The following is a 27,079-nucleotide window of genomic DNA, read 5'->3' as shown; positions in this document are numbered from 1 at the left end:
TTTTGTATTTGAGGAATTCAGCCAGGCGGTTCCGCAGTTTAGGAGTGGGGGGACCCTTTGAGTGGCCATTAGGGCTTTGGGAATTGATGGTGGAAACCTGTGTCTGGAAAAACCCAGGCTCAGCAGCGCGGGGGGTGGGGTGGGGGGGAGGTGGGAGGGCGGGGGCACGCCGGGCTCTCGCTTCTGCTGGCAGCAGCCCCGGTGCACCAGAACAGCCCTGGGCAGGGTCGGCCTTCAGCCAGATGCTCCTCCCTCGTCCAGATGCTCCCCCCTCAGCCAGATGCTCCCGCTGTGGCCTCCCGCTCCCCTCCATGCACCTCATCTCGAGTCTGTGCCCAGGGCCGAGGTGCAACCCTGAGTCCCCAGCTCTCCAGGCAGATTCAGTGCTTGTTGAACAAATGAATGAATGAATGAATGATTGCTCCTTTGTCATCTGTGAAGCCCTTTCTTTCTCCCCCTTGACTGCCCTCGGGAAGTAAGGCCACTGGGCAGGGAGGTGGGGAAAAATGTTCAGCAAAGTTAGGGACCTGCTCACATGGCACTGCCTCCCCAGCAGATCTGCCCCTCCTCATTGAGCCGCGCGGAATGGTTCTCTCGCAGCAGATGCGGACATGGCGGGCGGTTGCCGAGAGCATGGTGATGTGGCCATGGCATGTGACAGGCCTGGGTGGCCTCAAATCTGTGTCCAACGTGACACAGGTGCCTTCATGGATTCTTCATTTTGTTTTTAAAAGAAGTTTTATCGGGGTAACCTGTAGACAGCATAAAATTCCCCATTTTAGCCCCTTTCAAGGACACAGGTCAGTGGTGTTAACACTCGGTGTTGTGTTACATTCCCCCCCCCTTCAAACAGAAACGCTGCACCCACGAGGCACTGACTCCCCCTTCATCTTAGCTTACCATCAGGGGCCCCCAAACAAGGGTCCCCCAGCTTTTTCTCCAGGGTCCTTGGTGTGGACACTGGTGAGTGGTGAGGAAGCAGTGAAGCCAGGGCAGGAGAAGAGTGCTTGATGCCCAACTGCAAAATGGAGAGGGATGGGCTTTCGAGGAGACAGTGGGCGGGACAGAGTGAAGGGCCCCCCATTCAGTCAATGCTTCAGAGCTGCTGCTGCTTTGCCCATACATCCGGGCGAGGCAGCAGCTGCAGGAAGGTTAGGGCCGAAAGGAATCTTAGATGCCATTGAGTCCAACCTTCATTTCACTGAAAGACTGAGATCCCAGCCATTGCTAGTGCTAAAATTACCAAAAGCTAGTAAACGTGTGCTAGGCAGGAGGCTCGTCTATTGAAGCGTGACAGCAACCTCCGAATGCATAGTGTCAGACTCCCCAGGTGTGGAAATTGATGCACAGAGAGGTTAAGTAACGGGCTCAAGATCACAGAGCTAGTGAGCGTTCGGATCGGCATCTGACTCCAGAGTCCGCACCACCATTAACACCAAACTACCGAGTCCCAGAGCAGAGCACTGACCCCAGATACCGAAGGTCCCTTCTCTGAATGAGGGGCAGGAATCTGTGCCCGCCTCGGGAGTTCACACCCACAGGAAACATCATGTTCCCATCTCTGCACTTCCTTCCAGCGCCCAGCTCAGCGTCTGGCCTGTGGCGGGGGCCCAGGAGACACACTCTTTACACACATGAGCAACACCCCCCCACCCCCCATCATCACCAAACAGCCAGTTTGGGAGTCTGGTCGTTTGGAGCTGGAAGGGGCTCTGGAAAGCAATTTAGAGAAGCGGAGATGAGGCCTGGAGGGAGGAAGCGTCTCGGCTGGGGTCTCACGGGGAGGGGGTGGAACCCGGAGCCAGGGATCCCCGCGGCGCGGCCTCTAAACGGGGCCCTACGTCGGGTCGGGCTGGGCCGCCCTGTGCGCCCCGCCCCGCGCACCCCAACTGGTGCTGCCCCCGCTCCCCGCACCGCCCCGGCTCCCCGCGCCCGCCCGGAGCTAACCGGCTCTCTGCTCCCGCCAGCTTTTCGTGATCGACAACGGCGCGGACGACTGGCGGATCGCGATGACCTACGAGCGCATCCTCTACATCAGCCTGGAGATCCTGGTGTGCGCCGTCCACCCCATCCCCGGCGAGTACAAGTTCTTCTGGACGGCGCGCCTGGCCTTCTCCTACACGCCGTCGCGCGCCGAGGCCGACGTGGACATCATCCTGTCCATCCCCATGTTCCTGCGCCTGTACCTGATCGCGCGCGTCATGCTGCTGCACAGCAAGCTCTTCACTGACGCCTCGTCCCGCAGCATCGGCGCCCTCAACAAGATCAACTTCAACACGCGCTTCGTCATGAAGACGCTCATGACCATCTGCCCCGGCACCGTGCTGCTCGTGTTCAGCATCTCGCTGTGGATCATCGCCGCCTGGACCGTCCGGGTCTGCGAGAGGTACCGCCCTCCGCCCCGGGCTCACCCCGGCCCGCCCCGGGTGGGGGAGGAGGAGGAGCTGGGGGGCCCGGGGCGAGGAGACCCCTCGAAGGAGGAAGCAGAGCAGAGGGGAGGGCTGAGCTGGGGCTGCGTGGAAGCATTGGGACCAAGGTAAGCTGGGAAACACACACACACACACACACACACACACACGCGATAGCCCTGGTTTTCTGCTTCCTTGTTGCAAACCAACCTGCCTGAGCAATTGGGCTACGTTATTGAAATGCACTCATGTAGAATACTTCGCAGCTTCCATGTGAGCTCTCCCACTTGGTCATGCTCGCTAGCATTTTAAAGGCTCTGAGAAGTCCTGCAGTAATGAAACGGGTCTAGTCCACATTTTCTCAAAAGTCTCGGCCCATCGATGCTTTGGGTCACACACCTGTTGAGGCCTGGCTGCTCAAGGTTTGGGGCACCGACGAGCAGCATCGGCCTCACCTAGGAACTTGTCAGAAGGTAGAAGCTCCGGCCTCATTTTGGAACTGCTGAACCAGAATCTGCATATTTGAATGCACCGTAAAGTTGGAGACACGCAGTGCCGACGGGTCGTACCCCGGGAAACACCGTTTCAGTAGATGGCTGGGCCGTGACTCAGAGACGCCACTGGTGGGAGAGACAGGGTAGATGGGCTAATGGAGACAGGGGCTGGCGCAGGCAATGCCAGCCTCTCACTGCTTCCGGCCTCTCGGAACTGCCATCACTGAGGCTCAGGCACAGGACTGTTGCTATCTCTGTCTACCACCACTCTCAAGTCGCCCTTAGCTTCTCCTCTCCCTTTCAGTCTGGCCTTTGATATTCATTTCAGTCTGATGTTGCATGTGGAAGCCGAATACCTACCTAGGTTAGAGGTCTGGATTCCACACCTAAGTAACTGAAATTTTGGGCAAGTCACATAACCTCTCTGGGCCTCAGTTTCCTCCTTTTAAGATGAGGGTCACTTGAGAATGGTTATTCTTATGATATTGGGAGACCTGGTCAAGCACTCTCTGTAATTTACATGGGTCTGGTGGTCACCCTGAATTCACTAAGATTTGAAATTTTATTTCTGCATCTTTCATGCACACCAGTGTCCCAGCAGAAATAAAGCAAGCACGAGAAGTCTGGAGAACAGTTAGCATAAAAAAATCTCACATGGATGTCTTGAATTGTATTTCCCACCCATTTGGAGATGCTCCTCGGTTTGCAGACATTTCTTTCAGATGTTTGGTCAGCGGATACATGGTCAAACTCTGGGGGCAATTCTGCTCTAGCAGGACAAGCTCCCCACAGGAGAGCAGGGTTAGATTCTGAGAGCCAGAGCAGGGTTGGGAGTTGTTTCTCCCAGATGGGGTCCCTGTTCCTATCCAGAACCCCACCATTACTCAGCCGCGACCCTGTGGCATCTTCCAAGTGGGGCCCCACTGCACGATGTTCTCTGCACCTTCTTTGGTGAACAGACACTCTTTCTGCCATGGGGAAAGCATGGGCTTGGGGCTCAGCCCCAAAACTCCTCACGGTCCTCTTGGCTGAGCAGCATCGTGCCATTCGCTTTACCTCTCTGGGCCTCAATTTCCTCTGCACACTGGGCAGAGTAACATCTGCTTCACACGGTTTACTGTTAGAGTCAAGCAAAGTAATGTATGTGGACTTGTGAACTGCATATGTCAATGCAAGGATAATGAAAGTAAATAATAATAGTTATATTAGTTAGGGTTCTCTAGAGAAACAGAATCAACAGGGAACACTCACAAATATAAAATTTATAAAAGTGTCTCACATGACCGCGGGAATGCAGAGTCTAAAATCTGCAGGGCAGGCTGTGAAGCCGATGACTCCAATGGAAGGTCTGGACGAACTCCACAGGAGAGGGTCGCCAGCCGAAGCACGAATAGAGCCTGTCTTTTCTGAATCCTCCTTAAAAGGCTTCCCGTGATTAGATTAAGCACCACTCATTGCAGAAGACACTCCCCTTTGGCTGATTACAAATAGAATCAGCTGTGGATGCAGCTGATGTGATCATGATCTAATTCTATGAAATGTCCTCATTGCAACAGACAGGCCAGCACTTGCCTAACCAGACAAACAGGTACCACAACTTGGCCAAGTTGACACATGAACCTGACCATGATAGTCCACCCCTTGTCAACTTGGCAGCTATTTATCACCATACCCTATTTCCAAATAAAAAACAATAAGACACACATTTTTTCTTTTACCTAACAATACTCAACTGTCCTGCATATACCTGGAAACACATTAAATCTCTTCAGAATAGGATACAAGTCCTTGGGTAATATTCATTCTTAAACTTGATATCTTACAACTTCAATAGTATAACATGAACAAAACAGCATTACAGTCCTCATTTCTGTAACTGATCACGTGGTCGAAGTTCATATTTATCACTGCCCTCTTCCACTACCCATTCCATGTTCCCTTTACCCTCAGCAAGCACTTCAGCTGGCCGTGGTTCTTTGCCTGGTGGGGTGACCCAAACCTTCATTCCTGAAGTTTCAGAGCCATTGGTAGTCCTGCCTGGATTGGGTTGTTGCAGTTTTCCATTGATTTTAATCACAGGGCATGGTAGTACTAATAGACGTCCTAGGGGATCTCCTATATTCCAAGAAAACTCTTCTTTGCCTCCATTATGTAGTTGCAGTTCTAGTTCCTCTTGATAGTCAGGGTCAATCACCCCAGACAATAATGCAATCCCCTTCCTGGCTTGTTGATCCAGGGGCATTGATCCAAAGTGACCAGGTGGCAGTCTTAGATTCCAGTTCAGTGGAATCATTGTTGTTTCTCCTGGAGGAAGCACTCCCCTTTTTGGAACTAAAACCTGTAGACCAGCAGAGCTCAGGGTTGCAGGGACAGGAAGCAAAAATTTTCCTGGTGGATCACTAGGGGTGATAGTGAGTGGTACCACACCCATTTCCACCCCTTGGTTCCTGGACTCATGGATCCTGGCTATGGGAGAAACAGCACCATACAGTGGACACTGATTCAGAGCATATACAGCTTCCTGGAGAATATTACCCCAGACTTTCAAGGTAGTGCCACCTAGTTGGTGCTGTAATTGAGTTTTCAAAAGGCCATTCCACCATTCTATCAATCCAGCTGCTTCTGGATGATGGGGAACACGGTAAGACCAGAGAATTCCATGAGCATGTGCCCATTCCCGCACTTCATTTGCTGTGAAGTGTGTTCCTTGATCCGAAGCAATGCTATGTGGAATACCATGACGATGGATAAGGCATTCTTTAAGCCCATGATTGGTAGTTTTGGCAGAAGCATTGCGTGCAGGGGAAGCAAACCCATATCCAGAGTATGTGTCTATTCCAGTTAGAACAAATTGCTGCCCCTTCCATGAAGGGAGTGGTCCAATGTAATCAACCTGCCACCATGTAGCTGGCTGGTCACCTTGGGGAATGGTGCCATATCGGGGGCTGAGTGTGGGTCTCTGCTGCTGGCAGATTGGGCTCTCAGAAGTGGCTGTAGCCAAGTCAGCCTTGGTGAGTGGAAGTCCATGTTGCTGAGCCCATGCATAACCTCCATCCTTACCACCATGACCACTTTGTTCAGGAGCTCATTGGGAAATGACAGGAGTTGCTGGGGGAAGAGGCTGACTGGTATCCACAGAACGGGTCATCTTTTTCACTTGATTATTAAAACCTTCCTCTGCTGAAGTCACCCTCTGGTTTGCATTCACATGGAACACAAATATCTTCATGTTCTTAGCCCACTGAGAAAGGTCTATCCACATACCTCTTCCCCAGACCTCTTTGTCACCGATTTTCCAATTATGGTCTTTCCAAGTCCCTGGCCATCCAGCCAAACCATTAGCAACTGCCCATGAGTCAGTATACAAATGCACCTCTGGCCAGTTTTCTTTCCAAGCAAAATGAACTACCTGGTGCAGTGCTCGAAGTTCTGCCCACTGGGAGGATTTCCCCTCACCACTGTCCTTCAAGGACACCCCGGAAAGAGGTTGTAGTGCTGCAGGTGTCCACTTCTGTGGTCCCTGCATATTGTCCTGAACCATCTGCAAACCCGGCCCGAGTTTTCTCTTCCTCAGTCAACTCACTGTAAGGAACTCCCCAAGAGGCCACAGCTCTGGTCTGTGAAAGAGAAGGTAATGTGGCAGGAGTGGAGACCGTGGGCATTTGGGCCACTTCTTCATGTAACTTACTTGTGCCTTTAGGACCTGCTCTATCTCTATCTCGTATATACCATTTCCATTCTACAATAGAGTGCTGATGCACATGCTCAACTTTATGGCTTGGTGGGTCAGACAACACCCATCTCATGATAGGCAACTCAGGTCTCATGGTAACTTGGTGGCCCATGGTTAAGCGTTCAGTCTCTACTAAGGCCCAGTAGCAGGCCAAAAGCTGTTTCTCAGAAGGAGAGTAGTTATCTGCAGCAGATGGTAAGGCTTTGCTCCAAAATTCTAAGGGTCTTTGTTGTGATTCTCCTATAAGGGCCTGCCAAAGGCTCCAGACAGCATCTCTATTTTCCACTGACACTTCCAGCACCATTGGATCTGCTGGATCATATGGCCCAAGTGGCAGAGCAGCTTGTACAGCAGCCTGGACCTGTCGCAGAGCCTCCTCTTGTTCAGGTCCCCACTCAAAATTAGCAGCTTTTCTGGTCACTCGATAAATGGGCTGGAGTAGCACACCCAAATGAGGAATATGTTGTCGCCAAAATCCAAAAAGACCAACTAGGCGATGTGCCTCTTTTTTGGTTGTGGGAGGGGCCAGATGCAGCAACTTACCCTTCACCTTAGAAGGGATATCTCGACATGCCCCATACCACTAGACACCTAGAAATTTTACTGAGGTGGAAGGCCCCTGTATTTTTGTTGGATTTATCTCCCATCCTCTGACACGCAAATGCCTTACCAGTAAATCCAGAGTAGTTTCTACTTCTTGCTCACTAGGTCCAATCAACATGATATCAACAGTATAATGGACCAGTGTGATGTCTTGTGGGAGGGAGAAATGATCAAGGTCTCTGTGAACAAGATTATGACATAGGGCTGGAGAGTTGATATATCCCTGAGGTAGGACAGTGAAAGTATATTGCTGACCTTGCCAGCTGAAAGCAAACTGTTTCTGGTGGTCCTTACTAATAGCTATTGAGAAAAAAGCATTTGCCAGATCAATAGCTGCATACCAGGTACCAGGGGATGTATTGATTTCCTCAAGCAATGATAGCACATCTGGAACAGCAACTGCAATTGGAATTCCCACCTGGTTGAGCTTACAATAATCCACTGTCATCCTCCAAGACCCATCTGTTTTCTGCACAGGCCAAATAGGAGAGTTGAATAGGGATGTGGTGGGAATCACCACCCCTGCATCCTTCAAGTACTTAAGAGTGGCAGTAATCTCTGCAATCCCTCCAGGAATCCGGTATTGCTTCTGATTTACTATTTTGCTAGGTAGGGGCAGTTCTAGTGGCTTCCATTTGGCCTTTCTCACCATAATAGCCCTCACTACATGAGTTAGAGAGCCAATGTGGGGATTCTTCCAGTTGCTCAGTATGTCTATACCAATTATACATTCTGGAACTGGGGAAATAACTACAGGATGGGTCTGGGGGCCCACTGGACCCACTGTGAGACGGACCTGAGCCAAAACTCCATCGATCACCTGGCTTCCATAAGCCCCCACTCTGACTGGTGGCCCAGAGTGACGTGTTGGGTCCCCTGGAATTAATGTCACTTCTGAACCAGTTTCTAATAATCCCCAAAATATCTGATCATTTCCTTTTCCACAATGCACAGTTACCCTGGTAAAAGGCTGTCGGTCTCCTCGGGGAAGGCTTGGAGGAAGATTAACAGTATAAATTTGTGGCTGTTTATAATTTGTGGCAGAATACAGACCCAGAGCCCCTTGAATGAAGGGGAGGCCAGGTCCCTTTGGGACCTGGTGTCCCCTTCATTCAAGGGCCTCTGGGTCTGTAAACTGTTTGAAGTCTGGAAATTGATTAAGGGGCTGTGACTCTGTGTTTTTGTAATTTAGGTTAGACTTCTGTTCACTTGACCTAGAACTCTTTTGTTTATGCAGCTCTAACAATAATTTAGTAGACTGCCCTTCTATTGTATTTCTAGGTACCCCATGATTTAGTAGCCAATGGCACAAATCTCTGCGAGTCATATAATTTTAACGCCTGCTTTGAGTTTGCATCTATTATAATAGCCACGTTTACCCTGTCTTTGGCGATTAAGTGCTGCTACCTGGCTTCTGTCAACTCAGGATCCTGTCATCCCCATTGTGTTTAAGGATTCCAGCTCTGTGACAGCAGTTCCTACGGTAATATATGACCTACAGAGAAGTGCAACCACAGAGCTCTTTAGGGATGATGGTGCTAGTCTCACAAATTTATTTCTCACTGTTCTGGTAAAAGGTGCATCCTCCAGACATTCCTGGGGTGTAAGAGCAGGCTTTGCATGATAAATCCACTCTACCATTACAGTCTCTATAAGCCTCTGGATCCCCTCATCTACATTATACTGGGACAGTCCTAGCATTTCAACCTCAGGTAATGTTGGCCACCTATTGATCCATGTTTCAACCAACCATCCAAACAAACTGTTAACACCTTTTCTAACCGCTCGAGCTATAACATTGAATGCAGAATCTCTGCTTAGTGGGCCTATATCAATAAATTCAGCCTGATCCAGCCTTATATTCCACCCACCATTATCCCACACCCTTAAAATCCATTGCCACGCATATTCCCCTGATTTCTGTCTATATGAATTGGAAAACTCACACAGTTCTTTTGGAGTATAATGTACCTCCTCATGTGTGATACTTTGTACCTCACCTTTAGGGGCCTGTTGGGACTTTAGTCTAGTTATAGGTCTGGAAGAAATGAGGGGTGGTGGGGCTGGGTCTTGAAAAGAATTAGAAATATCTTCCAAGCCATTTGCTTCAGGGCCTTCATTTGCAGTTTCATCTGGTGAAATAGGATTAATCACTCTAGGGCTAATCCCTTCAGGAGGAGGTTGGGTGGCCAACTCCTCAAGGTAGGCTGGAGGTGGGGCGGTTATATTCTCAGGGCAAATGATTACAGGGTTATCTAGAGAAGACTCAGCATGATCTAGGGTTTCAACTTCACCCCCGACTTCATTATTAATCCATATGTCACCATCCCATTTTTCAGGGTCCCTCTCCTTTCCAATCAATGCCCTCGCTTTAATGGCAGACACCATGCAAGATTGAGATTTCAGTTTACGTTGTAAAGTTGTTACTCTAACAATAAGATTCTGAGTCTGATATTCAGAGATCTCAAGTCTATAGCTACAGGAAATAAGATTTTCCTTCAGGATACTCATAGAAATGTCTACATCTGTCAGACAGCACTTAAGCTTCTCATTTGAAGCCTTAAGCCCATCCCTTTCACTCCTTAATGATTTCAATCTTTTTAAATTTGTTGAGACTTGCTTTGTGACCCAGCATATGGTCTATCTTTGAGAATGATCCATGAGCACTTGAGAAAAAGGTGTATCTTGTTGTTGTGGGGTGTAATGTTCTATAAATGTCTATTAAGTCTAGCTCATTTATTGTAATATTCAACTTCTCTGTTTCTTTATTGATCCTCTGTCTAGATGTTATGTCCATTGATGAGAGTGGGGAATTGAAGTCTCCAACTATTATGGTAGATGTGTCTATATCCCTTTTCAGTGTTTGCCTCACGTATTTTGGGGCATTCTGGTTTGGTGCATAAATATTTATGATTGTTATGTCTTCTTGTTGAATTGTTCCTTTTATTAGTACATAGTATCCTTCTTTGTCGCTTTTAACTGTTTTACATTTGAAGTCTAATTGTTGGATATTAGTATAGCTACTCCTGCTCTTTTCTGGTTGTTATTTGCATGAAATATCTTTTCCCAACCTTTCACTTTCAACCTATGTTTATCTTTGGGTATAAGATGTGTTTCCTGTAGACAGCATATAGAAGGATCCTGTTTTTTAATCCATTCTGCCAGTCTATGTCTTTTGATTGGGGAGTTCAATCCATTAACATTTAGTGTTATTACTGTTTGGTTAGTACCTTCCTTTACCATTTTGCCTTTTGTATTTTATATGTCATATCTAATTTTTCCTTCTTTCTACGCTCTTCTCCACACCTCTCTCTTCTGTCTTTTCGTATCAGTCTCTAGGGCTCCCTTTAGTATTTCTTGTAGAGCTGGTCTCTTGGTCATGAATTCTCTCAGTGACTTTTTGTCTGAAAATGTTTTAATTTCTCCCTCATTTTTGAAAGACAATTTTGCTGGGTATAGAATTCTTGGTTGGCAGTTTTTCTCTTTTACTAATTTAAATATATCATACCACTGTCTTCTCGCCTCCATGGTTTCTGCTGAGAAATCTACACATAGTCTTATCGGGTTTCCCTTGTATGTGATGGATTGCTTTTCTCTTGCTGCTTTCAAGATCCTCTCTTTCTCTTTAACCTCTGACATTCTGACTAATAAGTGTCTTGGAGAATGTCTATTTGGATCTATTCTCTTTGGGGTACGCTGCACTTCTTGGATCTGTAATTTTAGGTCTTTCATAAGAGTTGGGAAATTTTCAGTGATAATTTCTTCCATTAGTTTTTCTCCTCCTTTTCCCTTCTCTTCTCCTTCCGGGACACCCACAACACGTATATTTGTGCGCTTCATATTATCATTCAATTCCCTGGGTCCCTGCTCATATTTTTCCATTCTTTTCCCTATAGTTTCTGTTTCTTTTTGGATTTCAGATGTTCCATCCTCCAGTTCACTAATCCTAACCTCTGTCTCTTGAAGTCTACCATTGTAGGTTTCCATTGTTTTTTTCATCTCTTCTACTGTATCTTTCATTCCCATAAATTCTGTGATTTGTTTTTTCAGACTTTCCATTTCTTCTTTTTGTTCATCCCTTGCCTTCTTCATGTCCTCCCTCAATTCATTGATTTGGTTTTTGATGAGGTTTTCCATTTCTGTTCATATATTCTGAATTAATTATTTCAGCTCCTGTATTTCATTTGAACTATTGGTTTGTTCCTTTGACTGGGCCATATCTTCAATTTTCCTGGTGTGATTTGTTATTTTTTGCTGGCATCTAGACATTTAATTACCTTAATTAGTTTATTCTGGAGATTGTTTTCACTTATCTTACCTAGGGTTTTCTTGCTAGATGAGTTTGTTGTCTATCTGTTCTTTGACCTTCAGTTCAGCTTTTTCTGGGCCTCTAGCTTAAGTTTTGTTTAACAGAGGGTAATTTTTCAGTTCTTGTTTTCTTGTTTCTTGTCCTGCTTGTAAGGTGTCTTTTCCCTCCCCACCCTTAAGAGGGTCTACATAGGTATTACAGACTCCAGCCAGGTTTTCCCAGACTAAACTTTCCTCCTATCAGGGGGAAGGAGTCACCTGCGTCAGTTTTCCCTGACAGTAAGACCCAGCAGGTTGAAAGACTTTCCTGTGAAGTCTCTGGGCTCTGTTTTTCTTATCCTGCCCAGTATGTGGCACTTGTCTGCCTGCGGGTCCCACCAGCAAAAGATGTTGTGGCTCCTTTAACTTTGGAAGGCTCTCCCTGCTGGGGGCATGGTGGAGACAGAGGAGAGGTTGTAGGCTGGTTTTAGTGGCTTCAAATTGCCAAGCCCTGGGGTCTGAATTCCTTGAGAGGAATTCTACCTAAGTTGGGCCTCACCCCTCCCCTGGGGAACAGGCGGGAGACAGCCCTGAAAGCAGTCTGTTTCTGGCTATGCCTGGGGCAGTTGCAGCCCGACTAGTCCCACCGCTGAATCCAGAGGCAGCCAAGCCTCCATAGAAACAGCCACAAAAACTTCCGTTTTGTCCCCTTTCCTCTTTTTCAGTTAGCCCAATAAGCGACCTCCGCCTTGACTAGTTTCGCCTGAGCTGAAGGCCTATTTTTAGTAGTCAGAATTTGTTTATTAATGCCAAAATTGGTGATTGGTTGTACTCAGTCCCTGCTACTGCTAGAGTGTCTTTTGTTTCCCTCTGGGAACCGCCTGTGGGGGAGGGGCGCCAGGCACTGGCCACCGTGGCTTGGGGAACTCACAGTTCTGGAGACTCACAGCCGGTCCAGCTGGTCCAGACTGGGGTACGCTGTGTGTCCGGTCACTATTGTGGCTCTGGGAGCTGTTCTGCACTGTTTCTGGTTATTTAGTAGTTGTACTGGAGGACAAACTAAAACGCGCACATTACTAAGCCGCCATCTTGGCCCCCCTCCTCCCTTTCACTCCTTAATGTAGCCAGTGTATCTAACAACAACCACCCAACATCTCTATACCTCTTATTTCTACAAAACTCTGTAAAGGTGTCAGAAACATTATCCCCCAGAGCCTGGCTTCATACAAGCGAAGCATTAGGAAAATCGAATGGTGATATTTTGACTATCTCCTTTGCCAGCTCACTCCATGGATTGGGAGTGTCATTCTGATTACAGGAATCAGAGTCCTTAGTGCCTTTGAGTCCAGTCAGAGTAGAAAACCATTCATAAAAACCCATTTTTAAGATTGTGTTTCTTAAGAACCACTCCTGGTACCAAGATGTATTAGTTAGGGTTCTCTAGAGAAACAGAATCAACAGGGAATACATGCAAATATGAATTTATAAAAGTGTCTCACGTGACTGCGGGAACACAGAGTCCAAAATCTGCAGGGTAGGCTGTGAAGCCGACGACTCCGATGGAGGGTCTGGACGAACTCCACAGGAGAGGCTCACGGACCAAAGCAGGAAGAGAGCCTGTCTCTTCTGAATCCTCCTTAAAAGGCTTCCAGTGATTAGATTGAACATCACTCATTGCAGAAGACACTCCCCTTTGACTGATTACAAATGGAATCAGCTGTGGATGCAGCTGACGTGATCATGACCTAATCCTATGAAATGTCCTCCTAGCAAAAGACAGGCCAGCACTTGCCCAACCAGACAGACAGGTACCACCACTTGGCCAAATTGACACATGAACCTGACCATGACAATAGTGTATGTCCTTTGATAACTCTTGGGAGTTTCGTGGCTTGGGAGTTTAGTACAAATCAGCTCCTCCCATAGGTGGGAGATGACCTGTACTCTGGCTGTCTTCTTTCCTAATTGATCAAAGCCAAGTTTTCCAACGACAATAATAACAGAATTTGCATAGCCCTTTAAGAGGTGCTTTAAGCTTCCACATCACATAACCCTCCCATCACCCCGCCTGGCCTGTATGATCACCCCATTTTGCAGATGAGAGGTGACTGAACAAGGGACCTGAAAGGGACTTTCATTGTTCCTTGAGCCTGTCACAAGTATGGGTAACTCTCATTTTCTTCCACTGGAACATTGTGTCCGAGTCTGCAAAGTTTGGGTTTTGGAATGGCCATCCCAGGTTTCCATGCCACGCCCGTGTTATCTGGGCCCTGGCAGACTGTAGGCCTCTCTCCCTGCGGCATAACTCACAAGCCCAGCTAAAGACCAGAGGGAAGGCATAGAGAAAGAGGCAAATCGGAATGTCTTCTAAAATGTCTCCATCTCCTATGCAAAGGACCTTTGTCTGAAAGGCTTCTGCTTCAATGCAGCATGTGGCGTATTAAAGCGTGGTGGATGTCGTGGCTGCTTTTTTTGGGGGGGAGGGGGACTTTCCCTGTGCTAGTTCTATATGAAATGCTTATGATCTGTTATCTCAGTTCATGCTCCTGATGGACTCATGATAGAGGTGCCAGAACAAGCCCCGTTTTAGAACTGGGGAAACTGACGTCACATATCCTGCCCCAGAGTAAGTGTGGAGTCAGAACTCGAGCCTGATTCTGACTCTGAACTTCACGTTGGTCTTACCAAAGCCGAGTCCTGCCCTCAGAGAAAGCCACCCTAGCCTTGCCGGTGGCTTCCCCGATCTGAGGGTGTTGAGGCCCAGCTGCTGGACGCCTGCACTGCATTCCTGCTCTCTGGCCTGCCTCTGCCGACCATCTCGGGGGCTGGCTGCCTGTTCAAGTCAGACCTCTGCACATGCAGGGGAAGCCCTGGTGCACTGCCCAGAAGCCCCTCGAGGGCCCAGGCTGTCGTTCCCTCAGCTGGGGTGGGAGGCTGCTGAGTGCTCTCCTGGAATTGCCTCAGGCTGAAGGGCACTGCCTCTCCCCAGGGGCAGCCCCCATCCCATGACTTATCACCCGAGGGGTACACAGGCCCAGCCCCATTACCTCAGGTAGGGGTAATACCCCTCTGTTGCACCTGCCTCTGTTGCAGCTTCTCCCTCTGCTGATGGACCTGAGAGCAGCTTTGATAAACCTGCAGAGAAATCTGAGTTTTAGAGACTCTTTCCCAGGAATCTGACCAATGGACCAGTGAAAACGCCCATGAGTTAGTTAGTATATGTTTGCCTAATCAAGCTAAGCACTTCTCTTACAAAGACCCCAAGTAATTTTGTTTAGAATCAAGATTAACTGATCACTGTCCTTCCCAAATATTAAATCATAAGTACGATTGGCAGAGATCTTGAAAAGGGAAATATTCAACCAGAGGCTGGACAGAAACTGGAATCAGGGGACACTTTGAGGGAACTAAAACACTGGACCAGTGTGGAAAAGTAGTGTGGACCAGATGAGCTTGCTCTCCCTTAGCCTGGTCTGGTGACTATTCTGTCACCTTAGACATCAGAGAGGGTAATTAACTTTCCCAGGGCCACACAGCCATGTGACAGGTTCCAGAAGACTCCCATCTGCTGAAGTCCAGAGCAGGACTTGATTACCTTCCTGGTGGTTCTCATCAGGCTGGACTCATCTCTGGCTGTATCACATGCTTCTGAAGTTGCTATGGAAATCCCTCTTCACCAAGGTGTGTTTTTGAAAACATTTCTCCTATCTCAGCTTGGCTTTTATGTGACAATAAAGGTTTTTTACATTTCCTCCTTCCAAGGCAGGAGAGGGAATTAGTAATTTCCTGGAGCAGCCGTGCAGCTGGGAGGCTGGGAGGGCAGTCACAGCAGAGACCTGCTGTCCTCAGCCCCAGGTGCAGCATGACGTCAGGGGCTCCAGGGCCCCTTCGCCGGGGCATTCGGGTTCTCCAGGATCCTCCTGGCTGCACGCCCGCCTCCCACAGCCCCCCAGAGCTCAGCCGAGGAAGCTCCTCATTAAACACTGTCCAACGCCCAGGAGCCTCGCAGGCTGGAGAAATGCTCCCGAGACCCAGGTCTTAGCAGCAACAGGCTGGGGAAGTCGGCTTTTCTGGCTCACCTTGCAGAAAGCCTGCCAGCTCCCATTTTGTTTGTTTATCTCCCTGCGAGGAGCTACAAGGGCCCCCGGGGGCTGAGTCCTGCCATCCCCAGCTGGGTTTTGAAAATGACCCTCTCAGCCTCTTGGATGGATTCCTTTTCGACTCTTCCCTCCTGAGATCCCCGAGTTTTGCACACAGGGGGGCCTCAGCATCCACAGGCTTTCCTCTCTGTCAGCAGATTGCTCTAGGTTTTTGGTGGCAGAGGTGTCCGTTTTTATCTTTTCCTGCATATTGGTATTTCCATAATGAGAAATTTGATTTGGGAGACCTGGCACCCAGAGCTGGAGAAAAACAAGTACCGGCCTGTTCCTTCTCTTGTTAAAACGGCGCTGCCCCCCATCCCGACCCCGTGGTAGGGAAGATAGGAAGAGGCTTCTTCTTTCCACCCTCGTCCGCCCTGTGTCCGACACAGTGTTCTTCAAAGGCCTCATGCAGGCACACAGGTTTGCAGCAGTGAGGAGCAGGGAGCTGTGCAGGATGCAAGAATGGGGCTCCCTCCTCCGGCCCCTCCCCTCCCCCCACCTCCTTTCGCCTGCCTCGGGAGGGGGCTTGGACGCTAAAAGACAGTAGGAAGGAGTCTTTCCAGGATGGACACATGGCGTGGGGGGGAGGGGTCCCCAGGGAAAGCCGGGCAGGCTGGCTGGAGCTGGGGGGAGGCCCGCGCGTGAGTCTGAGACACCCCCCCCCCCCGCCGCCAAGGCACAGCCTGCGGAGTGGAACACATGGGCCCCCACGGGGGCCTGCGGCACAGTCATTCCTATAGCTTCCGTTCATAGTTAGCCTTATCTAAAAAGAGAAAATGGAGCTTTAGAGTAGTTACTATGCAGGTAGGCAGTAAAACATGTATGTAATTTATAATAAACATGCTTATAATCCCAATTTACAATAAATAGACTTTATTCATAAATAAATATAGCAGGGTTGCATGCTCAAAAAGTATCTTCCTGGCAGAAGTCCATGCTTTTTTTAAACTTTTTATTTTATTTTATTTTAGAATATATATACAAAGCAAAGAAAGAAAAAGCAGTAGTTTTCAAAGGGCTCTTCAACGAGTAGTTACAGGCCAGATCCCAGAGTTTGTTATGGGCTACCATACCATCCTCTCAGATTTTTCCTTTGAGCTGCTCCAGAACATAGGAGGCTAGAGGGAATACAAATTTTTTTATCATCGCAATCGACTTTTTTTTTTCTTTTTTGTGAAAAATAACATATACAAAAAAGCAATACATTTCAAAGCACAGCACACCAATTATTTGTAGAACAGATTTCAGAGTTTGACATGGGTTACAATTCCCCAATTTTAGATTTTTACTTCAAACTGCTCTAAGATACTGGAGACTAAAAGAAATATCAATTTAATGACTCAGCAATCATATTTGTTTGTTAAACCCTACCTTCTCTGTGTAACTCCACCATCACCTTTGGTCTTTCTGTCCCCCTCTCAGAGGTTTTTGGGCTATATCCACTCTAACTTTTTCACGTTGGAAAGGATGTCAGTAATATGGGGTAGGGAGATTGAACTAGATGATGATCTGGAGAGGCTGGGCCCTCCAGGTTTCAGGACTTATCTGGACCAGGGAACCATCCAGAGGTTGTAGGTTTCTGGAAAGTTGCCGCAGTGCACGGAATCTTTCTGGAAGAAGTCCAGGTTTTTAAAAGTTTGCAAACTACTGATTTAGGGTATCAGAGAACCAGCCAGTGAGGACAGGACAGTATCCTCCCTCAGTCGAGCAGAGCCACATTGGATGCAGCCCGCTGGACCTGAGAGCTGCCCTTTAGCTGTCAGGACCCGGTGGGCAGAGGCAGAGCCTACGGCAGGTCTAGATGGTTCCCTCCCGGTGCAAGGTTGAATTCAAGGTGGGAGGAGATGGGGGTGAGGATCCTACATGAGGCCTTTGAAGAAAACCTGCAGCATTAAGAAAGAAGAAAGTCATGGTGAAGATGTGGAAGAATGTTTAATTAGGAGAAACAAAGGCAACGTCAGAAGGTTCCAGCAAGGGGCCGGAAGCTGCGGTCCCTGTGGCAAGGAAGAGTGCAGAGAGGGAGCGAAATGCATCTGGTTCGCGCAGTCACAGGGTTCCAGAAAACTAGAATTGTTTTAGCTGAACGGAAACCCGTACCGAGGGCAGAACTGAATGTGGAATGTGGAGGGCAAACGCAAAAGTTCTCTCAGCATGCAGAAGGAAAGAACAAGGAGATGAGAGGGAAGACTGACAGGGCTGGGGCTGCGGAATCAAGGTTAAATCCAAGAATTAGGGTGATTTCAGAGGAAGAAGTCAGAATAAATGTGGTTGGAAGCATAACTGAAGACATGCGCAAAGAAAACTTCTCCAGAATTTAGGAGAAAAAAATCCTGAGTAGACAGACCAAAGAGACTTCCTTTGTTTCATTTAGAATTAGTTGGGTGTGGGGGAGGGGCGCCTAAACACAACCTAATGAATTTTTTTTCTGGCAAATTTATTGAGTCAGGAGATCGAATAAGCCTAAAGCACTCAAGCAGGCTTTTCCTCAGGAACCCTAAATTCTAGAAGATATGAGAACATTTCCACAGAGTTTTGAGTTTCTGATCCACCATGATGTTGGGGTGAGGAAACAAAAAAGGAACAAACATCATTCTTGAAGCTTTGTTGGGCTCAGAAATCAAATAATCCACATTTTGGGAAGGAACTTGTGTATCAGTTGACCAAGGGGTTGAATCAAAATCACGGTGTTGATCATGGAACGATGGGGAACATGCTGGGCAGCATTTCCACGTGAAATCTAGTCTACATGGAAGCAGAGCGCGAGTCTCCCGGCTGCTCTGAGAAATACCATGCCCTGGGGTGGCTTAACAACGGGAGTGTATTGGCTCACGGTTTCAGAAGCTGGAAGACTTGCCTCCCCCCCCGGGGCTGGGAGCATTCTGGGTGGCAGTCCTTGTTTTCTTTGGCTTTCCTGTCACACGGTGATGCCCTCTCCTTTCTCTTCTGGATTCTGTTGACTTCTGGCATCCAGCGCCTTGCTGTGCTCGTGTGTATGTGTGCCCCCCTTCCTTAGCGTATAGGGACTTCAGCCATCTTGGATTACGGCTCACCGCCATTCCCTTTAGGCATCTAACTAGTCATATCTTTAAAGGTCCTGTTTACCAACGGATTCTCCCCCACAGGACCAAGGATGGGACCTGAACATGCATTTGTGGGTGCCATGATTCAATCCCTAACTCATGGTTCCAAAACTAAATTCAGTACCAAATATTATTCCCAAAGAAGTAGGTGTATGAAACAGAAATAATAATTCAATAATAATTCGATGGCTGTAAATCCTCAGATTAGAAAATTGAGAGAAGGCTAGAAGGGTTTAGTAAAAGCATGCTAAATTCATGACCTTATGTAGAGGAGAATTTTTTTTTAAAGCCCTATTCCTCAATTTTAATAATTAGATGAATGTTTGTATGTTAAGAATGTTCGTATTTGTATGTTGTTTTGGTTTGTCAAGAAAAATAACATAAAATAAAAAAGCAAACAAAAAACACAAATAATTAGAGACATAAAGTTTAAATCGTTTCTTAACCTAAAATTAACCACAGGTAGAATTTTTAAAGTATGGCAATCATGATAACAGCCACAGCCAGCATCCACCAGGATGTATAGGCCAGATGAGAGCTAAACCCATGCATTATTTCACTCAATTATTATCTCCATTCTTCTATGGGAAATGGAGACACAGAGAGGTTAAGGGATGCTCCCAGGGTCACAGAGCCAGGGTGTAGCACTGCTGAGATTTGGGCTGTGACCCCTCCCTGAGCGCCTCAGTTTCCCCATCCTGAGAAGGTACACCTTTCACATCCCTGGGTGCGACACACAAATGTCACGACCCACATAGTAAGACAGACAAATAAAAGAAGCAGGAAGGAAGAATCTGAAAACGGAAGCCATGTCACAAGATGAGGGAAAACCCAACTTAAAATTTATTGTAGTCAACGTAATTGAGTTTACCCCTCTTATTAATGGATACTGTCTCTTCCTTGATGGGATCTGGAAGCAAAATTTAATTTCCTACTGTTTACAAAAGAGGTACCAAAAATGGAAGGGACTGAGGGGAAAAAAAAAAAGAATAGCAAAGATGTATTAGTTAAATGCAAATCAAAGTGAAACTGAGTAGAAATCCTCATTTTAAACCAACTTGAATTCAAAGCAAAATACATTAAGCGGCCCAAAGGAACCATTTTATAGCGATAAAAGCATTATACACAGTAAAATTGTGAGCTTTTGTGCAAAAATATAAAGAGATTGAGAATTTGAATGATTGTATGTATTAGGTAATTGATAAATATTGAACTTTGTAGCCTGTAAACAAATAATATGTTTTCTGTTTAAGCATCCATGAAACATTTACAAAAATTGATCATCTTCTTGGTACACATTTCAAAACATCAGAAAAATTGTTAAGGCTATATATACTCTCTGTCCAAAATGCCATGAAAGTTCAATTAAAAGGAAAAAGAGATATTTATTTTAAAAACCCAATACTTAGGACTTTTAAAGCAATCACCTCAATTACAACTTGGTTAAAAGAGAAATCAAAACTATTACTAAAAACTATTTAGGGCATTACAACAATGATGACCTGTATATCAAAGCTGTACTCAGATGAAAATATCCTTAAGGTGTTTTATTGTCTTAAAAAAGGAAGAATGAAGAAGAATTAACTATGTATTTGAATTCATTAAAAGAACAAAACAAATCTCAGGAGAGCAAAGGTTAACTTGGTTAAGTTTGTAACAAAGACATGGCGGAAATTAGCTAATTTCAAAAGCAGAAAAACAGAATTTATAAATCCAAAAGATATCAACTTTTAATAAGACTAATCAAGAAAACAGAAAACACAAACAAAATTATCAATTTAAGGGGGAATAACTACCGATTCTGAAGATGTTTTATTGAACAAGTGAGAAGAGTTAAATTTTTTAAAAACATGAAACAAGGAAGGAGACTTTCTCTACTGTAGTTTAAAACATACTATAAAACTACGAGTAATTAAGTCCTGGTGGCATAACTGAAAAATCGACTGACAGATCAATGAAACCCAATGGAAAACCATGAAATAAACCCTGACGTGTAAGAACCCAATGTATGAGGAAAAAAAACCAATTAAGAAGCAATACATTATTCAATAAGTGTTAATGGGGAAATTGAATGCTTGGATGAAAAATCAAATTAGTCCCACTTCTTACCAGCCACCAAAATAAATTCCAGGTAGATTAAAAAGTTAGATGTAAAAGAAGAAACCATGAACAGGCTCAAGAAAACAAAACGAATATTTAAGCAATCCTGGAATGGGAAAGAACCAGTAAGCATAACGTCTCAGAAGAGGAGAAACATAAAGGAAAATATTGATATATTTGATGGCAAAATATTAAAATTGGTGGATCTGAATCTGGGGCTGGGAATATGTTGGAGTTCTCTCAATGGGGTTTGTATTACTTTTGCAACTCTCCTGTAAGTTTGAAATTCTTTCAAAATAAAAAAGATTTTTTTTTAAAGGGGAATTATGTGAAGTATATATATTCCCCTACCTGCTTTTATATGCAAAGACTTTTTTAATTTATAAGGATTTATTGTTCAAACACTCTAAATAGCCTTCACCTTTGGAGAGGGGTCTTAGGGACAAGGAGTTTAGGATAAGAGCTCTTCACTCCTCGCCATATATGATTTGTGGTGGTGGTAGGCAGCTTCTAAGACGGGACGGGCCCTTTGATCCCCACGTGACCGTGGGCAGGATCTGCATACTGCTTCTGATCGATACGTAATCAATCCCCTCTCTTGAGGGCGGGCAGGGTCTGCACACTGCATCTGACCAATAGAATACAGTAAAGGTGATGGGATGTCACCTCCCTGATTAGGTTACATAAGACGGTGACTTCTGTCTTCCTAGCAGACGCTCTAGTTTTCTGGCTTTAAGGGAGGTGGACTCGAACCGACAGCCAGCAGGGAGCAGAGGCCCTCAGATCAACAGCCCTTGACAAATTGAATTCTACCAACAACCACGCGAGCTTGGAAGCAGATACTGCCTCAGTTAGGTCCTCAGATGTCCCCCCTGCCACCTGCAATCTTGTGGGGCAGTGGACTCGGTGAAGCTGTGCCGGGGCTCCAAACCCGCAGAGACTATGAGACAATAACGGGCGTTGTATTAAACTGCCCACCACCCCCCCGCCAAAAAAAAAAGACTGATGTGTTTGATTACATACAATTTTAGATTTTGGTACTTTAAAATGTATAAACTTACTTAACAAGCAAATGCTGACTTTGGAAAAATATTTGCAGGAGACATAAGGGGTAAATTAAAGAGATGTAGTAAAATTTTATTATCGTGAAAGGATGTTCACAACATATTGCTTTGTTAAAAATAAATCAAGGTGCCAATCGATAATATTTAGGACATGGCGATGTTATAGAAATTGTATTCGACCTGCAACCCTTTCTGAAGGGACAGCCCCTCCTATACAAAGCACCCTTAGAAGCCAATCAGAAAAACTCACATCTCCAGTGGAAAAATAAGCTAAATATAAAAACAGACAACCACAAAGGAAGAAATAGAAAAAGAAAAATACATTTACCTATTCAGCTTCACTAATCAAAGAATTACTGATTAACACTACAAGGGGAGTCAATTTTTCACCTCTGAAGTTGACAGATTTAAATATTATTCAGTGCTATAGAAAGTTTTTATTGTTGGCACTTGGTGGGTGGGTTATCTCTCTCAGACTCTGATAGCAGAAAGGGAAACTAGCATCACCTTTCTGGAAACAGCTTAACAGTTATGTCATGGGGGCCTTTGCAAGTTTCTGTCTTTTTGAGCTAGTAATTCTCCTTCTAGGAAGATATTCTAGTGGAATAATCAGTTAGGTCGAGATTATTCAACACGATGCCACTTACAATAGTGAAAAATCAGAAACCAAGTAGAAGTCCAGAATTCAAATGACTAAATTATGACAAATCCATAAAATGGGTTGTTAGCCAGCAATTTGCAAATCAAGCATTCGAAGACTATAATAAGGTAGGAAAACAGTCATGAGAGAAGATTTCAAGAAAGGAGCGCACAAAATAGTATATGGGATGTTACTAATTTTAAACATAGCAATATATAATATGCATAGAAAATGCTTGGAAATACATATCAATATTAATGTGCTTTCCCTGTGGGGTGTTACATGTGATTTTTTTTTTTCATTGCATTTTCTACAATGAGAATGTAAGACATTATATATAGATTTGTTTTTAATGGCGAGAAGTAGTGTTTGTTTCCTTCCTCCACAAAACCCCTCTTTTCATCTTGCACAGGCGGCTCTGGAGGTGACGTTTGGTAGGAAGAGAACTTGCAAAGTAGAGTTGAGTGGCTCAGTTTTTATATCTAATTCTCTCAGAAAAGCGCAAAGAAAAGTTCCGGCACCCAGTGGCCTTAGGGGAGCGAAACGCCGTGAGCCTGGGGCTCAGAGTCCCTCCCTTGGGCGGGTGTGTCACTTAGAGCCCCTCGGTGACCGCGGCGCGTTTAAGGGGCCCCTCGAGCCTCGTCCAGGCGGGTGGCTTCTGCAGCGGAGGTGAGATTCGGGGTTCTGCAGCCGAGGTGAGATTCCGGCTCCGCAGCGCGTCCCCGGGCGGGCGGGGGCGGGGCGCTGGCGCGGGCGCGGTGGGGCCCAGGAACCCCCCCGGACGCACAGGCGGTGCGGGCGCGGCCCCCGGGGGTCCTCCAGGCGGCGCGGGGCGGGCCGGGGGCGGCGGGACCGAGGGGTCGGGTGGGCGGGGCAGAGTCTGGCCCCGGCCCCCCTGCACCCCCCGCCCCCAGCGCTGCCCGGACCCGGGTTCGATTCTGCCGTGGCGCCGGCGCCCGCGGACAGGCGCGGCTGTTCCAGGGCTGCTGCTCTTCCCAGTCTGGTAGGAGTCCCCCTTTTTCATTCTCACGTATTTTGATTTTTTCTCCCCACTCTTCCTCCTCTTACTCTGGTTCATCAGTTCTTTCTCATTTTGCATTATTGTTGAGCTCCTTGACACTTCGGCACGGAAGCCGCTGATTCGGCTATTTCTTTGATTTTTATTTATGTTAATCGGTCACTTAAATAGATGACAACTTTTAGGAAGGAAAACCCAGAAATGGAGAAACGAGGACACTTTCTATAAAATTAGCATCCCGAAGCACTACATTTGCAACGGCGAGTGCACAGTGAATTCCATGCTGCGTTGGGAAACCCTGCCACTTTTCCGGTCGAGTCACCCCCAAATTTGCTCCCGCCCGTGTTACACGAAACCCCGGGTTTTCTTGCATTCTCTCTGCTGGGGAGGGAGAGCCAGCGAAGTGCCAGGGTTCTTCCTCCGTCCGGGGGGATCCGGTGGGGCTGGGACGAGAGGCTGAAGCCCTAGAAGTGACCGGCGGGGGCTCTCCCTAGACGGCGCACGGCGGCGCGGCGCCCGGAGCCGCTCCATTCCCTGCAGCGGCCGCCCCGTGGCACCCGCGCCACCCCTGCCCTCGGGCCTGGTGGAGCAGGGCCAAAAGCCCTCCGAGGGTGGGAGTTTTGGGAGGGCGCTGCGGCGAGGAAAAGGGAGGGGTTCCTGGAAGCCCTGTCGGCCGCGTCTATTTGTGGGCTGACATTAGTCAAGACAGGAAATCCATATTATTTTCCATTTTTCAACTTGGGGGCTGTTTTGTTTGCCCCCGAGGATCCCATTGTGCCCTGCGTTTCCCGTGCAGACACCCGCCAGCCCAGGGACTGGACCCTGAGCCCCGCGAGGCTCTCTGCACGTGTCCAGAGGCCCGGCGCCCCCACGTGAGTTCTCTTTGTCGCCCTGTGCTAACACCCCGCCTCCAGCCCCACCCCTGCGACCCGCCGCCGCTGCCGCCACCGCTGCCCGGCTGCCCAGGAGCCCTGTACCCGGTCCTCACCGCTCAGCGCCCGAGGAGTTTTCCATTTGATCTTCTTCCGCCTTAGACAGACTCCCCCGACCCCGAGCCCAGAGGGAATGCGGGTGAGAAAATGGTACCCTCCATTTGGTGTCTCATCGATGCACCCCCACTTTCCTCAGCCCAAGACTGCGAACCCCCTGTGTGTAATGCCCACCAGTTTAAGGGGCAGCCGCAGACCCCTGGATCTTTGGAGCAGTGGGCCTGGTGCCAAGTCCACCAGCCCTAATTCACCTAGTCACTTTGTTCTCTGGAACCTTGTGGGCACTGCCTGCTAACAGGGCTGTGGCAGCCTCACCCAGACCTGCAGTCGGGCCCAGGGGAGCTCTGACACCTTCACAACAGAGGGGGGTACAGAACCTAGTTAGGAAAAAATCCGTCTGAAAATTTTAAACTTGTCTCAGCTGGACCAGCAGGGAAACAGCCAACTTGATAGCAGCAGCAGCAGCAGTTCCAGGCTGGGCCCTGGGATGGATGTAGCCTGAACTCAGGCCTGGATCCCGATTCCACTGTTTACCTTGAACCTGCCCTTAACCTGACCAGAGTCATGCAGCCTCTGTTGAATGCCTCCTGGGACAGGGAACTCACTACTTTGAAAGACAATTCAATTTACTTGCAGACAGCTCTGACATAGAACTTCTTCCAAGTACTGGCTAAATTTGACTCTTTCTAGTTTTCCATCTTCAGTCCTTACTCTGCTTTCTATGTCATCACAAAAGAAACTCAGGCAGCATGGGTCACTGGCTAAACCACTGGCAGCCAGGAGGGCATGGACTTCGAGTCTTGCTTACGATCTTCCTAGCGAGTGACCTTTAGTGACCCCTAGGCCGTAGTTAGCTCTTCCTCGGCACAGCTGCAAAGGCCCTGTCCAGCCCGCACCCTGCAGGAAATGACCGGCGGGACCCACCACCTGGCAGGAGCCGCAGCTGAGTGAGACCAGAAGGGTGGTTCTACCCTATGGGAACCGAGGAGGGCGCTAAGTGGAAGAGGCTTGTGTCTCGCTAAAATCCTTTCATTCTGTCACCACAGAAGAAGGGGAGAAGCAGTTATTGGGGCACAGATATCTCTTAGGCTGCACACCATTCACCATCCTTGTGCCCATGCCCACCTCCATCCCAGCGCCCTGTTCAGTCATCAAGGCCTGTTGGTTCTTATGCTGTAAGTCTCTCAAATTCTAGCATGACTAGCTCTGGTGTGGCAGTGGGGCCTCATTTCTGTCTGCCTCAGTTTCCTCACTGATACGGGCGGTGGTTTACCAGGCCCTCACAGACCTGCGGGAAAACCGGAGCACACGGTACCCGCACTCACAGCCTGTAAGCCCCGGGGGAGAGGAAGGGGGGAGGGCGCCCTCCCAAGTCAACTGATGAGCCAAGCCTCTGCCCTGATTTGGAATGCTCTAATAGGAATGGCTTGCTGAATTATATTATTACTCATAGTTGTTGAGACCCCCATACACCAGACACTGTGCTAAGAATTATATGTAGCTTAGAGAACAAAGCACATGAGGTTCCCTACACCACTGGGCTCATAGGCTACCAGGTAAGACAGATAACAAAGAAACATGTCATTTCAAATTGATTGTATGTGTTGTGATTGAGGAAAACAAACAAACAAGGTTGCGATGATTTTTATGAAGTTTCAGGGTTGGGAAGTGACACAAGGAAGTTGGGATCTATTTGGGAGATCTCTCTGGAGAGGTGATCTCAGCTAAGAGCTGAGGAATGAAAAAGGATGAGCCATTCACAGACCAAGGGCTTTCAAAGAAATGAGAACAGCATGTGCAAAGGCCCTGAGCTGCAAAGAGCTTGACGTGTCGAGTCATTAGAAGGGGAGTCGTAAGGATGGAACACATGCGTATGGCAGGAGGCTGATAATGGAGGGCCTTGTAGCCTTGTGGGCCATGGTAAGGTTTTCAAGTTTTGTCCTAAGTGCAGTGGGAAGCCTCTGCTGAGATTTGAATAAGAGACTAGTTCATTCTAAGAATGTCACTCTGGTACCTTTGTGGAGAATAAATTGGAGGTGGGCAGTAAAGCTATTAGGAGGACAAGTTAGGAGGTCATTGCAACAGGCTGGACAAGAGAAGAAGGTGGCTTGGAAGTAGTGAAGAGTTCTCAAATGTGTCCTGTGTGCCAAGTTAAGAGTTTCAAATGCCTGCTCTCATGCACTGATGTCCCATGCATTAAGCCTATGCTCAAACTCATCAGATTGCCCCTAAATTCTCTTCTTAATTCTGTTTTTGTCTTCTTTTTCTCAAGAACTTTTCAATTGAAATTAATTTTTGGCTGCAAGTGACAGGAAACCCAAAAATAACAGCAGCTTAAATAAGAAGTTTCTTTCTTTCTCATGTAGAAGAATACTGGAAAATGTTGGGATGGTGCCCAATGGCATCAGAGATCCATTTTGTTGCCTTCTTATGCTTGGTACGTGGCTTCTTCCTCGTAGTTCAAGAAGGCTACTAGAGCTCCAGCCATCTCATCTCATCTCCATTCCAATAGGAAGAAGGA

General features: G+C 47.3%; 1 protein-coding gene across 3 annotated transcripts in view; it reads left to right on the top strand.

Moving 5' to 3' along the window:
• The window catches only part of KCNN3 (potassium calcium-activated channel subfamily N member 3), a 174,189-nt gene that overhangs the window by 93,060 nt on the left and 54,050 nt on the right, over positions 1 to 27,079 (top strand). For all 3 annotated transcript variants that reach the window (XM_077156311.1, XM_077156310.1, XM_077156312.1), the window contains exon 3: positions 1,968 to 2,386. In XM_077156311.1, the coding sequence (XP_077012426.1) occupies positions 1,968 to 2,386 (419 nt within the window). The remainder of the gene's footprint in view (positions 1 to 1,967; positions 2,387 to 27,079) is intronic.

This window comes from Tamandua tetradactyla, chromosome 4 (genome assembly GCF_023851605.1).
Source record: "Tamandua tetradactyla isolate mTamTet1 chromosome 4, mTamTet1.pri, whole genome shotgun sequence".
Classification (NCBI taxonomy): domain Eukaryota; kingdom Metazoa; phylum Chordata; class Mammalia; order Pilosa; family Myrmecophagidae; genus Tamandua; species Tamandua tetradactyla.
Note: the sequence above shows the minus strand (reverse complement) of the source record. Positions and strands in the feature narration are given on the sequence as shown.